The sequence below is a fragment of the Podarcis erhardii genome (assembly GCF_964252035.2).
Source record: "Podarcis erhardii genome assembly, chromosome: 6".
NCBI classification, from domain to species: Eukaryota; Metazoa; Chordata; class Lepidosauria; order Squamata; family Lacertidae; genus Podarcis; species Podarcis erhardii.
Window position 1 is genome coordinate 71,015,516 of NC_138510.1, and position 16,084 is coordinate 71,031,599.

The 16,084-nt window shown below is 42.7% G+C and overlaps 2 protein-coding genes and 1 long non-coding RNA gene across 4 annotated transcripts; 1 reads left to right on the forward strand and 2 right to left on the reverse strand.

Moving 5' to 3' along the window:
- Positions 1-766: 766 nt before the first annotated feature.
- On the reverse strand, positions 767-5,378 carry LOC309343944 (UPF0690 protein C1orf52 homolog). The gene is made up of 3 exons (XM_081866200.1): positions 5,003-5,378; positions 3,114-3,324; positions 767-1,345 (listed from the first exon to the last, which is right to left on the reverse strand). Exons 1-3 carry the CDS (start codon positions 5,291-5,293, stop codon positions 1,266-1,268), a joined length of 582 nt encoding a protein of 193 aa, XP_081722326.1. The 5' UTR covers positions 5,294-5,378; the 3' UTR covers positions 767-1,265.
- Positions 5,379-7,648: 2,270 nt separating this feature from the next.
- LOC309343635 lies at positions 7,649-10,883 on the forward strand. Its single transcript, XR_014157360.1, has 2 exons — positions 7,649-10,300; positions 10,351-10,883. It is a non-coding gene; the product is annotated as an uncharacterized lncRNA (long non-coding RNA).
- A 297-nt stretch (positions 10,884-11,180) lies between these two features.
- On the reverse strand, positions 11,181-15,110 carry BCL10 (BCL10 immune signaling adaptor). Of its 2 annotated transcripts, none has more exons than XM_081865346.1 (3): positions 14,879-15,110; positions 12,267-12,555; positions 11,181-11,645 (listed from the first exon to the last, which is right to left on the reverse strand). In XM_081865346.1, exons 1-3 carry the CDS (start codon positions 14,936-14,938, stop codon positions 11,287-11,289), a joined length of 708 nt encoding a protein of 235 aa, XP_081721472.1. In that variant the 5' UTR covers positions 14,939-15,110; the 3' UTR covers positions 11,181-11,286. The 2 variants fall into 2 exon arrangements, with proteins under 2 accessions (XP_081721472.1, XP_081721471.1); XM_081865345.1 differs by having other exon boundaries at positions 14,867-15,109.
- Positions 15,111-16,084: the final 974 nt, after the last annotated feature.

The following is a 16,084-nucleotide window of genomic DNA, read 5'->3' on the forward strand; positions in this document are numbered from 1 at the left end:
CTAAAACAGCCTCATGAGCCAAATGTGGAGGCCTAGTGGCTCTCACAAGGCCTGCAAAGCTAGAGGTTCTCCACCACTGTACTACAAAGTATTATTTTTTATTCACTTTATCATCTTGTGTTAAAAAAAATCCTTTAAAATCTGAATGACTGAGAGATGACAGAAATCTAATTACAAAAGGGTCTTTTTTTTTAATGGTCCCTACACTACTCAGGATAAAGTGTAACTATTGTCTGAATCATATAATCTGCTTCACTTTCCTCACTGTTCTCAGAAAAAAATATGCAGACATGTTATAAAAAAAATTGCTGCTGCTGCTGCTGCAGAGATGCTTGATGGCTCTCAAAAGCTTGCAACACCATTTAAGGCAACTAGTTGGTTAAATTCAAAGAAAGCAAGGCGGGGCTAGACTTACAATTAGGCAGAGTGAGGCAACAGAGTTTGAGACAGCAAATGTCAGATATTTTGGAACACTGTGTGTTTGTCAAACATTCTGCTGTTTTCTTGCTTGCATCCCAACAATGCCTTCTTGTAGACAAAGTCCTTTTCTGAGTCTGAGGAAGAAAAGTCAGATGGCACATCTATGGTGGTAAAAACTAAAAACAGCAAGAAAAGTACAACTCACCAGGTGGCGGGGGCATGGCGAAATCCTATTAAAACATGTACAAAGCTTTGTGTGACTCAACACAGATATTCTTGATTTATAGGAAATTATGGCGTTTTTTATTATGTGCATTTTTGTCAGTTTTGGAGTAAGGATACCAGATACACTTCCAAACATATAGTTTTATTTCAGTGACCTATTTACATATTTTACATACATTTCAAAATAGCATCACTATCATCACCACAATATATTGTTGAAAACTTCACCCCTTTAAAATGTCATTTCTTGATTTTAGAAACAAATATCTTCTACCCCAATGGTAGTTCAGTAAACAATTCTCACATTTTTTTTCAGTTTCATGAATGAACAGAACACTCTGAAATTCCATAGCCCACACAAATATTTACCACAATATTCTAAAAGGTTGTGTTTTAATTAAAAGGGTTCTAATTGAAACATTGTGGGTTTATAGACATGACATCTAAAACAATACCAATCAATGCATTCTGTAATTTCCTGTATAATAATAGAGTCCATAAATGTGCTGTATGGTTGGCAATGCCTTTTGTTCCCTGGTCCAGTGGTGAAATCAAGGTTCAGCAGATGCTCTACGTGTTCAAGAACAACATTGTCAGCAGTCAAACTTTTGTTCAATTCATCACTGCTTCTTTTTTCTCATCTGCTCCTCAGGGTCTAGCTTGCGTTTCTTAAACGAAGCGGGTTCATCTTTTTCATCATCTTCAAATAAAAAAGTATTTATAAATGCAAATATATGCATAAGATGGAGGTTTTTAAAGCCCCATTTACAAAAGCTTGGCTTCAATTCATCTGGCATAATGTGCCCAGTTCTTGGCAACACACTTTGGAAGAAGGATATACAGTGGTACCTCGGGTTAAGTACTTAATTCGTTCCGGAGGTCCGTACTTAACCTGAAACTGTTCTTAACCTGAAGCACAACTTTAGCTAATGGGGCCTCCTGCTGCCGCCGCGCCGCCAGAGCACGATTTCTGTTCTCATCCTGAAGCAAAGTTCTTAACCTGAAGCAATATTTCTGTAACCTGAAGCGTATGTAACCCGAGGTACCACTGTAGAATGGTTCAGAAGGTGGCAACAAAAATTATCAGGAGTATAGAAAAAAAGCCCTATAAGGAAATGTTGAGTGAAGGAATTTTATATTTTTAACCTGGAAAAAAATGAGGAGGGACTTGATATTCCTTGAAGTGTGCGTTTTCTGATTTAGCAGACTGTAGGATTACATCCAATGGGCTTAACTTACAGGAAAGTATATAGTTGAACATCAAGTGGGTATTAATGGTAAGAGCAGTTCAACAATTTTTAAAAACAAAGTGTTTGGTACAGGGACGATTGTGCTGGCACATCTCTGTGGCCAGTAACAGTCTACAGTCTAGTAGTTTCTACTTGTGAGCATCACCCATTAAGCATGGGGTAGAATGGAGGTACATTTTTATATATTAAACATTCTAGTCAAAGCTTGCATCTTTAATAGGAATAGAAGTCAAACAAAAAGCACACACGGAAACAAGGGTCCAAAAGAAATCTAAAATAGCAAGTTAAAACATTTATTAGAAGCAGCAATATCCTCCAGTGATTGAAGCGATGAAAAACTCAGAGTTAGTATCAGAATATTCAGAGATTGTCCTGAAGAAGAAACTACTTAAAATACCTCAGAACATGACACACACCTTCATTATCAAAACAGAAAGTCCTGCTCATTAGTAAAATCCAACAGACAAAAGTGGCTTTGAACGTTAGGAAAGCGAAGGAGGAAGAAGAGGAATAGATATTATACAGTGGTACCTCGGGTTAACAACTTAATTCTTTCTGGAGGTCCATTCTTAACCTGAAACTGTTCTTAACCTGAAGCTAATGGGGCCTCCCACTGCTGCTGCACCACTGCTGTTCTCATCCTGAAGCAAAGTTCTTAACCCGAGGTACTATTTCTGGGTGAGCGGAGTCTGTAACCTGAAGCATATGTAACCCGAGCTACCACTGTAGTTTGAAAATACACAAAGATACAGCCTTGCTGATGCTAAGCAAGTCTGGATCTGATGCCTTGTGACTACGTGGAAACCACATGTATGCCATCTTGGATTCCATGATAATAGAAGAAAAGTTGGACATAAACATAATGAAAATGAATGTCTTGCACTCCCCCACCCTGTTTTTTCCTGCACTATTCAATCCCCATCTTGAGGGGGAGATGCAAAGATTCTGTTATAGATAAGCATGCAAAAACAGGAAGTGCCTTGTACTTCCTGTGCCCCCCGCATTCCATGACAAACAACCCAAACTACTTTCAGGTGTAAAATTGTAACGGGAAAACTATGCTACTTTTACTATTACATCGCAGAAAAAGCCACGGGATGTATTGCTGGCTAAAAGTATGCCTGGATTCAAAAATATACTACACAAATTGGCATTGATGGAAGTATCTAACTGGCACGGGGGAGATTTAAATCAAATTATTTATATACAAAGGGTTACCTGATTCTACGTGCTCTTGCTCCTCTTCTGCTGGTAAGAAGTTAACTTTGTTTGGATTCCTTGGAGCATCATCACCATTATCTTCATATATATTGGACCATTTGATTGCCATATCAAGCTCAGGAGGAGGCGGTGGCTTTGTTTCTTTGACACTATAAGTTTCAGGGGGCGGAACAGCATGTGTCGTCCATGCCTTGAACTCTTTTGGAGGCTGTTTGGGGGAACACATTGGATTAAAATACTGTGCTGTCAGAAGACCAAGTGCAGGGACTACGTATCTTGTAATACTGTACATTTTAAAGGCATAGGTGCAATCATGGGCACAAGCTGTTTTGCTCTCACATCTGAAAATATACCCAACATCTAATGAATGAGCAGTATCACTGATGAATGAATAAAGCAGCAACATAGTATCATCAATGCCACAGCCATTTAGAAATCCAAATGGTTTAAGCAAATAAGCCAAGCCACTCATTACAAGGATAAATGGAGGAGGAATACAACAACAAGTAACCCTGATCTAGGAGAAAGACTCCATCTTCATCCCAAATAGGATAAATAAGTTCCATATTTTGGATACAAACAAGAAAGCAAACCCCACTGACCAAGGAGTTCCATATCTTTAATGCTAGGCTTTAAAGCAGCCTCTGGCTCTAGGGAAGGTTTGGGGAGCTGAAGCTCTCCAGATGTTCTTCGGTGTCCACTCCAACCAGCTCCAGACACCATGGCTAATGGTCAGGGATGATGGGAGCTGGAGTCCAATGCATCTGGAGGTCCACAGAATCCCCATCCCTTCCCCTAGAAGGATGGAAGGACCAACACAAGATGTTCAGTAAAAAAATTAATTATTTTTATAATTAATTATAAAAACTTAAAATATTTAACACTGAGATGTTGTAAAGAGACAAGTGCTGCTGGGGCAATTGCTATTGCCATAGGCTGGACCTTCAATGACAGACCTTTCTGTTCCCAGATGAATAGTCAGTACCAGAATATCTGGATCTGTGGTTCCCAACATGCGGCACATGCCCCACAGGGGGGCAATTTGATTTTAAAGGGGGGAAATTCGGGACTCAGTTAAACCAAGTTAATGGCCTTTTAGGCTTCTTCCACATGAATAGGAGTTCACTTTTTGAATAATAAGAATTACTGTATATGTCACAGGTTTTCAGAGATGTTTAGGTGGGGCATAGCCAAAAAAAGGTTGGGAACTACTGACCTAGATGCTATTTTTATGCGTAGCCATTGATTATAATGTAATTAACACCACACACAACTTTCCAGTATTCCATATGCACCTGAAACTCAGGATAACACATATCCGATGAAGCAAACAAACACTTAAAATAGATTTGTGTGTGTACATGTGTGTATATATGTGTGTATATGCCCTAGGTGGGGCCTAAAAGTCTCAAATACCCTCTCCAGCCAGGGTCTCCAATAGCCCTAAAGCAACCTTTTTAGGCCACAAGCCACCCCAATAAAATAAATTTAGGATACAAGAAACGCAAATATAGACTGCCAGGGGCACACGCAGCCGGAAAAGCTACAGGCCCCAGCAGCGAGGCACACATCGGAGCCAACTCCTAGGGGCCAAAGTCCCTTCAGCCACCCCAATAAAATGTGACCCCCTCCCAAGTTGCCATTCAAATAGTGTGCGTGTGTGCCATGTCTTGTGGTCGGTTATTAGGGGGGCTTACCTGCTCCCCCAAAAAACATTTTATTTACCCCTGGATGCACATCATGTGTGTATCCCTCCGGTATGCAACTCCGCCCTTTAAGAATACATGATGTTAGGTCTTCCCAGCGTGGTCCTCCCCTCGTCGCCCGGCTCTTGCTGCTGCAGGAGAGCGACCCCCCCACCAGCCCTCCGCTTCTTCGCCACCCACCTCCTCGGGAGCTCGCAGGACCCGGCTCTCCCAGTCGATCTCCTTGTGCAGCGGGTTATAGAGGAAGGCCGGCCGGTGGACGCTGCGGAACAGCTCGTCGGGCCCGGGCAAGCGCGGCCTGCCCTCGGGGCTCCCCCTCGGCAGAGGAGGCGGCCCTTTGGCCTCCCCGCCGCGACCCGAGCCGGGCCCTTCCTCGCCTTCCGAGTCCGAGCCCGCGCTGTCCGAGCTGTCGTCGCCGGCCCCGTAAGCGGCGAAAAAGCCCAGCGGGTCCTTCCCTTCCGCAGCTGCCATGGCGGGGGACCGGTGCGGCAGAAACACCCGCCCGCGGAAACGGAGGCGCGAGGAGAGGGAGGTTCCGGGGAAGGGGGGGGACCAAAACACCACCCCTTGCCTTCTCAGGCCTGGGGAAGGAAAGAGAGGGGGCGGCCGAACTCAAGCTGCCACCTCGGCTGGGAAAAAACTCTCCTTCTCTCTGCTGCTGCCTCATTTGGGGGAAATATATACAGTATATATATCCAGTGTTAACATATAACTTGTGTTGAGGTCGATGGGGGCTCTCACGCCCAAGTGAACGTGTAAGGGATTGCAGACCCTCCAAGTGTTCCTATTTTCCAGGGGCGCCCCTGATTTAGAGAAGCTGTCCCGGTTTCTGATTTGATCCACTTTTCCTTAGGATGTCCCTACCTTTACCTTGGAGAAATGTTGGAGGGGATGGAATAGGACCTCCCTATTGTCGTTGGAGAAATGTTGGAGGGTATGGAGTTTATGCGACACCCCCCCCCCCAGCGGTCTGAAGGCAATCCTGTATAGGGAAGTTGTGTTTTTTTATGTTTTTATATATGTTGGAAGAGTACTGGGCAACCCAGTAAGATGTGTGGGGCATAAATAGTAAAATTATCATTATGGAAAGGAATTTCCCTATTTTCATCGGAGAAATGTTGGAGGGTATGGGATTGTAGTCTAGTCTCATCCACACATTTAAAGTACATGGGCCCCCCTCCCCCAAATCCTGGGAACTTTAGTTTGTTAAAGGCTCTAGGAATTGTTGCTGACTGTGGAGTAAAATAGAGTTCCCGGGATTTTTTGGTGGCCGGGAACCAGGTGCTTTAAATGCATCCTTTATGGGCTGATGTTAATATGTGTTGAATTATTCGAAGTAGTTCTACTGGGCAGTGAAGTTGAGGATGCAATGGCAGAGGAGAAAGTGGGTTGCTTTGCCTGTGACTGCTACACAATAGGCATGGTAACATGCTCAAAGGCATGTTCACTCACCTTTATAGCAGGTCTTGTCATGGGCATAGCCGGGGGGGGGGGGAGTGGGGGCAGCTGCCCCCCCAATCAATAAAAATCAGTAGCCGAGGTTCTGCCCCCCCAACAAAAGGCATGCCCCCCCAACAAAAATCCTGCTTACACCCATGGGTCCTGTATTATCAGCAAGCATTCTAGCTATTGTACATCTTGCTTCATTGCTCACAGCTACCTCGTTTTCCATGGCACTGTGGGCTTTACTATGTTGGAGAGGGTGCTCAGCAGCAATAGCATTGATGTCCTTTCACATCTCACCTCTCCAGAGTGAGAGAAGGGCCTCAACACTTATCACCAGTTCTCTCCACTGCAGGAGAGTCGGCAGAAGACCATGCAGGTAGGTCTTCCAATCCCAAAGGGAGAACAGTCACAATGAGTCAAAACTTCACCAGGTAGTTATCTGAAAGTTGTTTGGAATCTCACTGCTGCATTCAGACCACTCACCTCTGCCCCTGCAGCAAAGACCAAATCCAAAGTTGTCTCATTCTCTGCGTTGGGTCCCTGACAGTCCCAAAGTTGCCATAAAGGCCAAGAGGTCCTACGGAAACCTAGAATAGGCTCTTCTAATGCTCCTTCCAATGTAATCTCTGCCAATTTCGTCAGGGAGGCTGTAGTGCAGCAGGGTGGATGGTACACTGCAGGCATCCCCAGTCTGCCTCTTTGGGCCAGGGGTCAGCAAACCTTTTCAGCAGGGGGCCGGTCCACTGTCCCTCAGACCTTGTGGGGGGCTGAACTATATTTGGGGGAGGGAAATGAACAAATTCCTATGCCCCACAAGTAACCTAGAGATGCATTTTAAATAAAAGCACACATTCTATTCATGTAAAAACACCAGGCAGGCCCCACAAATAATCCAGAGAAGCATTTTAAATAAAAGGACACATTCTACTCATGTAAAAACATGCTGATTCCCAGACTGTCTGCGGCTGGATTTAGAAGGCAATTGGGCTAGATCTGGTCCCTGGGCCTTAGTTTGCCTACCCATGATCTAGGCCCACTCCAAGATACAGTGGTGCCTCGCAAGACGAAATTAATCCGTTCCGTGAGGCTCTTCGTATAGCGGTTTTTTCGTCTTGCGAAGCAAGCCCATTGACAGCTTAGCGGATTAGCACTATTAGCGGTTTAGCGGCTTTTAGCGGATCAGCTGATAAGCGGCTTAGCGGCTTAGGAAAAGGGGGGAAAGGGGGGGGGAAACTGTAGGAACTCGCAAGACATTTCATCTTGCGAAGCAAGCCCATAGGGAAAATTGTTTTGCGAAGCGCCTCCGAAACGGAAAACCCTTTCGTCTAGCGGGTTTTCCGTCTTGTGAGGCGTTCGTCTTGCGGGGCACCACTGTACAGGGGTTTCTTTGTGATGGGAGTCTCTCTGGACCACAGCAATGCCTCATCACACCAGTCTGTATTAGTATAGCACCAAGTACCTGGCTGAGCAGAACTACACTCAGCGCAGCTCACAATGCTTTATAAACACACGTGCAAACCAAGGATCACACTGCATGCATCTGATGAAATGGACTCTGGTCCACAACGGCTTGTGCTGTAATCAATTTGATGTGTAAAATGCTGCAAGACTTTATTATTCTGTGTGCAACAGGATATAAAAAGAGCACAGACCTGGTTACTCAAAATCCTGTAGTTAAAGGAAAAACTAAGCTTCAAAGAGCAGCACATTACTGGAGGCTTATAAACCCTTGTACTAGCTGTGTGGTCCAAAGTTATCCCAAAGCCTCTCTTTTCCAGCAATCATCAACAGCTGAGATTTTACTCTGGTCACCTATAGCAGATCCAAGCTTTGGCAGCCATCCATTTTCCAAAGCAACCACACATTCAAACACTGATATCTTCCACCCAAATATTTCTCACCTTATATTCCATAGAGAAAGACAGAGTATGGTCAAAACATTATTTCATTTTAAAATTCATTTTTACATAATTGACTGCAAGGACAACAAAAGCCATTACAGGGAAGGAAGAAAGTATTTTAACACTCACTGCCAAATTCATTGATGACCTATCCCAACAAGTATTCTGGTGCAAAAATATATTTACAAACACATTAAATAACCTTAGAGTTCATGCCTTATGTAGCCATATAGCCTTACTTGGATGTAAAGCTTTTGTTATTTTACACTCTTGCATTACCATAACAATCTGCTAGAATGCATTTGTTATGGCATTTGGCTAGCATCAACTGTGGTTTCTATAGTATTCATGAAAAGTTAAAGTTACACAAAGAATTGTGACCAAACCAATCTCAGCCCACCCCTAAGAGTAATGCCTTAGGCTGACAGTTATGGGTAGAATTAAGCAGAAACAAATTATCATATTAGAAGAAAAATATTCTGCCCAGGGCACCAAAACATTAAGAATTGTGTGAGACCAGGGTCTCTCTCTTCCAGCACTTTTTCTAACAGCAGACAACCAGATTCTTCCCAGAAGTTTACAAGCCAAGTATGAAAACTAGCCTATTGCTGTACACACACAAGCCTCTAATATGCAGAATACACGGGTTCTGAACATGGATGTTCCTTTTAATTATCATGGCTAACGTATCACGAGCCTAGTGCTGTAAAGGAACCTGTTGAAGGCTACAATGATCCTCCAATTCTGAAATACCACAAAGATATAACCTGCTCTAAATGTATTTTATTGTCAGGTGTCAACAACCCTTGAACAATGCTGCTCAGCAAAGCCATTAAGAACACAGCTGCCACTGAATAGAAAGCAAGCTTAGCACATGTGAGGTGTACTTTAAAAACAACAACCCACCTAATGACCATTTATTAGAAATTAATGCTTCTCAGATTGCTTGTTTCAAAAGTTAAACTCTACAAGAGAAATATTTTGGAAAAGTTGAGTTTAGAGTTTCCAAACAATTTTTTTCAGTTCAGTATTGTTTTATACTGGTTGTACCTTTTTTTTGGAGGGGGGGTAATACAGCAGTTGTGAACAGTCTGCAATTTACACAGTAGAACACATTATGGTCAGAAATAGTCACAGAAATAGTGGCAATTTCCACACAAGTAAATTTTGGATTATAGGGGATCACATGCTTGGGAGAGGAATAAACCCTAGTGCAATTTCAAAATCTAGAAAGCCATAAAGCTTTTCAGGGGAAAACATCACACAATATTAATGTTAAGTTCACGGTTGTGTGAATACAAGGTTTTGTTTAACACAGCAACATCTAGAGTAGGTAGTCATATAAAAAGGAACTTAATGCCCTGTAAATCACCAGCATGGAAGTTTGAGTTCAGGCAAGCAAGTACTTAATACACTGCGACAGAACCACCACCAGATCAGTTTGTGCTTAAGATCTGTGTTCTGCAGACAGTGACCCGTGTAATTGACCCATTACCATCAGATCAAATGTTCTTTGCCTGTAATCCTAATACAGTGGGACTTACTTCTGAGTGAACATGCATAGGAACAGGCTGTAAATTAGTGTAATTTATTGCACGTTTTAATCCAAGGGCTTGTGAAAGAAAAATGCAGGCACATTTCAATATGTTGGTATTTCTGAGACAACTTTTTTTTTGACTGGATATAAAAAAGGCACTGCTTCCCTGAGGTTTAGAGTAGACATACTGTTACTACAGAAGACAGCAAAAAACACACTATATCCCTGATAATGCCCAGAGCGCAAATACTTTTAAAAGTGTATACATCTGGAATTTAAAAGAATATCATGTTCGTTTACTTGTACGTTCGCAAATGTTGAGAAGTCCACATCTTTAGTAAAGCTAAGCAACAATAGTATTAGAACAGAAAAGAGGTTAAGAAAAAATAGTATTAAGAGTAGAAAAGAGGTTTAGAAAAAAGTTAATAAAAAATGGCAAATCCTGGAAGTTCACAGGAAAGTAAGGCCCCTCTTTACTGCCATCTTTCTTTTGCTGCATCTTTTCCCTGTTAGTTAGCACCAATAAATCCCTTTAGTGGCTTGCAGTTAATTCATATTTGTGACAACCTGTTTCAGTAATTACTGTAATTTACTGTTATTCAGTAATTCAGTAATTTACTGTTAATTAATTAACAGTAATTAAGCTGTTAATTTTAGATATATATTCAGTATTGTAAAGGCATATGTACTAAAACGAAGTAAAATGCGTAGAAAGTTAAATGCTTTGATAGTGAATAAAAATGAATTTGATCTGTGAAGTGCATACTTAATTTCTTTTGAAGATCAGCGGCAGTAGAATATTACTCAGAAGATCATGTCTTACTCCAAAAGAAGGCACTTAACCCTACAGCCAGGAATTTGTTCATGTCACACAAAAACTGGAGAAGGCAGGCGCCCCATGATACATTACAAAACAATTGTATACTTGGGTTGCAAACCAAAGAATACGTCTCCCTATGTTCCGAGGCTTCTTTACTTCCTGTCAATAGTAACCAAGCAGAACTTACCAATGTAATGCCAACACCAGTGAGATGTAAGACTCACCACCCTCATTCATGACTACTATGTTCATCTCAAAACTTTCCTCGGTGCAAACTTCCCTCCTCATGACACTTCATCAGCACGAATTGATGTAAGTTGGGAGAAAACTAGGAAGTTCTCAGGAATCAGCAAGCCCCCCAAAATCACCAGATTAAATTGCTCTTACGATGCAAAAGAGGGTCAAATTATGCTTTCTCGGTGTGAATTTTATGCAGACAGTGCATATAGAAAACAGTAGGAAAACCTCCTTAAAATGTTCAATTGAGCATCATTTTGCCTATATTGTTTTTGAATAGAAAATACCATTTAAAAGCTTTTACACTGCAAAAAAAATCAATAAAAGCATACAAACGAACATTTAAAATATGAATTAATGGGGGAAACAGTTCATATTTTTTTTTATAAAAAAAAACTTTTAAGATGCGGTGAGCTATCAAGCTATTTCTTGATCTATTGTGATTTTACAGTTAGACACTTTTTTCCCACCACCCAAAACTGTTCAAGGCATCCAGCATGATCGTACTCAAGGAAAAATATCGCTACGGAAGAAGAGAGCGGGATCTTAAAGGCAGGAAAGGACTGTCACTCGAAGTCGTACATGTTTCCTCTTGTTCATTTTGCAATTGCGGCGGAAGAGGTGGGGCTCCAGAATCTCCAGGGCCAGGAAGCGTGGCTGAGAAAACAGAGTTTTCCGTACTTCCAACCTCAGTAATCGGCAAATTCATTGAATGAAGAGAAGCGGCAGATACAAAAGCAGATGTACTAAACTCTTCCGGATGAAGGTAGGTGGTTTCTCTGTCTTTTTGTTTCTCAAAGAGATTAGATTCATTCGACTGTGATCTAGAGAGATTGTTCGATTGGTCATACCCTGAAGCCATGCAGTTGCTACAGTTCAAGCCTGTAATAAAGACATAAAATGTATCATTTGCATACAATTTACATAGTGTGGTGGTTTGTTGTTGTTTTTTAAGTCTACAACACTGCCTCTTGAGTCCATGCATGCGGTGTTACGAGTACTGGTTCTTATTTTTAAAAATTGGTGTTACATTGACCACTTTCCAATTCTCAGGTATAGAGGCATGTAGTTGACCACTGTGACAACAGGATGCTGCAGTAGATGGGCCATTGGCCTGATACAGCAGGTTCTTAAGAGGTAAAATTAAAAGGCAGAAACCAATTACCAATATAATCCAATGCAACTACCCAGGCCAGACATGAAACACTCAAATAGAAACATATTCAGTTCTTCCACATATCCCCTTTCCAAAGGACACCCCCACACTATCACCTGACTTTGACCAAACTAATTCTGGTCAGTAGCTTGTGCCTTGGGTTTATTCATCTTAAGTACGAAAAGAGGACCAAAACCCGCAGCTGACAACTGAAGTTTTACCTGGCATAAGTCCCTCGAAATCAGTGGAACACATTTTTGAGCAAACACGCACAGAAGCAGGTTGCATGAAAATTAATTTCTACAAAACCTTTTGGAATAGATTCAAATGCATATTATTCCATTTACCTTTGAGGCTTTCCAGTTTTTCATTTTTTGCCTTCAAGACAGCATCGGTTATCTTTTCTAACAGGAAGGTCTGTGTTTTTTCCCATCTAATAGATTCTATTAGTGCATCCAGTCCTTTGGGATGTTCTGCTAAGTAATCCAGCAGCTTCCCAGCTTTCTTCCTACTTGAAGATCGACAAGAGATTTCTTCAGTGTCCTCTCTGCTGAGTATTTTTTTTGAACGTAGATAATCAAAGTGTCTTTCTGCAATTATTTTGTCACACAGATAGCGGCGCAATCGTTCCAAAACCTAGCAAGAAGAAATGACAAAGTTAGCAACAGATGAATTTTTCATCTTGTATGTTGTGCTATGAATATATGTGTGGTAGTTCTTGGTGCACATTCAAATACTTATCCTAGCTTTCAAATTGAAACAAATTTCATTAATTGCTATCATTGACCAACACACACACACACACACACACACAGACACACCAGAAAGGAATCAGATGTTTCAAGTTGATGTAAAGTATCTATGTTGACTACAGAAACAAAAAGGAAATTGCCAGCAAGGGGTTACCAAAGGTGTTTCAGCTATTTCTCTCTTTAGTATTCTAGAGCTCCCCAATCAGCATGAAAGGGGAATTTTTTAGCCACTGAGAAGAGGTCTTCTCACCCTTTGTGCACACTGCAGCCAATCCAATTGAAAGGAGGAAAGTCAGCCTCTGAAGATTGGCTCCTAGGGTCACTCGGGTGAAGGTGCATGGAAATAAAACTGAGGCGTATACTCCAAAGCTTAGCATTTAGGAACACTGAAAACACAAAGTGCTTCAGCTTCAAGAGAATGGTGCTCAAATTCTGTTAAGTACAATGGAACTTGGAGGAAAGTCACTGTGAAATAAAATATTGCAGCACTCCAAATCATTTATTTGTATAAATGCACATAAAAAATTGTATCTAGCTGAAAAGCAACAAATGGAGATCTGCATTGATAATTGCAATGCATCCCAAATTATTACTATATAATTACGTATATTATGGTGCAATCTAAGAAGAGGAGCGGCTGCGACATCATGAAGGGACCTGCACTTCCTAAATTTCTCATTACACTACAGCTGCGAACATAAACTGTTATTACCCTCTGGCTCAGCATAACTGAGAGAGATTTATCATTCTGAACAAACATCGTATATTCCACACACAGTATGTGGACTTCATAGCAGGAAAAAATAGAACTAGCAAGAACTACTTTTATTGACTCATACATGTGTCAAGCTCAGAAACAAAAGAGGGGAATTCCTATAAACACTCCAAGAGAAACTCCTACGTAGAAATTTACAAACGGGGGCAGAATGCATGCGATTTAGTGGACCTTCCTTCCTCCTTTTGAATGTTCTTCTAGGACACGAAAGGGCACTCACCCAGAAACTTTTCTGCAATTCAGAGAACAACCTTCCCTGCCCCCCAACAGTGACATTCCTGTGAGAACATGCCTCACTGTTGGGAACTGCGATTGTCATTACTCACAGCTCTCACCTAGTACAGTATATTTTAGGTTCTAATACAGCCCTTCCAATGCAGGTTGAGGAGTGGGGTGGGTGCACAGAAGCAACCAACTCAAATGGGCTGGGGTCTCTTCACCCCTCCCCCAATAAAATATTTAAGAGGGCCAGCCCCCCCCCAAAAAAGTTGATGGACATGGCCATTCAAGCAGTGTGTGAGTTCCACATCATGCGATCCATTGTGTGGGGGCGAGGCTTACCTGGCTCCCCCCTTTTATTCAAGTCAGCACCCCTCGGTGGGTGGTGCACTGGGGACCAAGAGTAGAAGGGGTGGCGGTGGTGAAAGGAATACAGAAACCTCCATTATGCTTATTATTATTATCAACTGAATTTATATACCACCCTATACCCAGAGGTCTCAGGGGCAGGTGGTTCACAGAATAAAATACAAAACCGCAAAATACACAATCAAAATAAAAACAACCCAATAACTACCCCACCCCCCAAAAGCCCCACATTTTAAAAGGGCATATGATCTTCACACCATTACCCCAGGACAATATCCATCTTACAGGCCAGAGCCAGGATCTTATCCAAGGCACCCGCAGGTATGCATTTCCTCCTTCTCACCCTCTTGCTACATAGCATGGGGTTTTTGTTGGGAGTAGTGGGGGGGCAGACTTTGGTCAGTGGGGATGGGGCAGGCCCTCCATGAGCTAAGTATTTTTATTTATTTTTATTGATCTGGTGGCGGGGGGGGGGGCGCAGCAGCTACTACGCGCATCCTACAGAGGCAGGAAAAGGCATCTCCCTCTTTCCAGGAGAGAAACAAGCAAACAAAAAGGCGGGAGTCTTGGCACAGAGGAGCCATAAACAAACCAGCGCTTTTTGCTTTTTTACAAAAGAGAGAACACGGCAGCCTCGGCATTCACTGCCTTATAAACAAGCACCCCGCCACACGCCCCCTCCCCAAAAGCTTTACCCCTCCCCACCGCTGTCCCCATTTCCCACGACACGCTTTTCCATTCACACGATACCAATACCCCCCCCCAAGCTTTCCCTCCCTCCCCGCGTGTCTGGAGGGGCAGAGGCTCCTCTCCCCGTTCTGGCGGTCCTTACTTCCTTCTTCACCTCCGCCATTTCGTCGTCGGTGAGCGGCCGCCCGGCAGCCGGGAGCCCAGAGTCGGCCATGGCGGAAACGGCTTCGCAGGGCGACGGTAAGAGGGCGAGAGCGGGAAGGGAAGGGAAGAAAGGGAGGAGGGAAAAAGAAGGGAGCCGCTGCCCCCCTCTTCCTCAGCGGCCCTTCGAGCCCGACTCCCCCGGGGAGATGCCGAAGCTTCCGGGGCCGGGGTGGGGAGAAGCCCCGCCCACCTCTCTCTCGAGGCCACGCCCACTCTCCCCGCCGGCCGTGGCGAGAGACCACGCGTAAGGCTTCCCGTTGGCGCAGGCGCGCGCGACCTTCCGGACGCTGCTGCCTTCCTCCCAAATCGCAGGATCATACCATTCGAAGGGACCGCCAGGGGCCATCCAAGTCCAACCCCCTGCAAACGCAGGAATCTTTTTGCCCGGCGTGGGGTTCGAGCCCATAACGCTGAGATAAAAGAGGCAACTCTCTCTACCGACTGAGCTCTTAATCTTATCTATCTAGGCAACGCCCCCGCCCCATGAAGTAAATAAATAAATAAAAAAAATTAGCTGAAGTTCCGCGCCCTAGCATAAACCGTGGCAGCGCTCTTTAACTATTGCTAATCGTTTCTGCTTGGTCTTTTTGTGCTTATTTTGGCTGTAGTATTAATATTATTATTCTTTCTGTATTCATCTACATCTCGCCTTTCTCAGTGAACCAGGATGCTATCTATCTATATATATATATATCATATATCATATATCATATATCATATATATTATATATATATATATATATATATATATATATGCATGCACTTCTGTCTTCCACTGCCTCCCGTAGTTTGGTCAAACTCATGCTGGTAGCTTCGATAACACAATCCAACCATAATTTTTATTAAATTTTCTGTTTTACAATTTAGAATACTCATTTAAAACATCCTTAAAATACCAGTGACTTCCCTTCTTCTCTTTCCATGGTTCATTTTGTATATCAAGAAACCTTGCATATTTTACACAAACTAAGCCATTCAGTATTCCATTATTACATCCATCAAAACTTATTTACTCTATTGAATTTATCTTAATGCTGCCAACGTTTTCAAGTGTACACAATTCCCCCTCAGTTAGAACCAGGATTCAAGGTGGCTCAAAACAAATCTAGAGATAGAACACACATAGCTTAAAACATATAAGGTTGTGGTTAAGCAC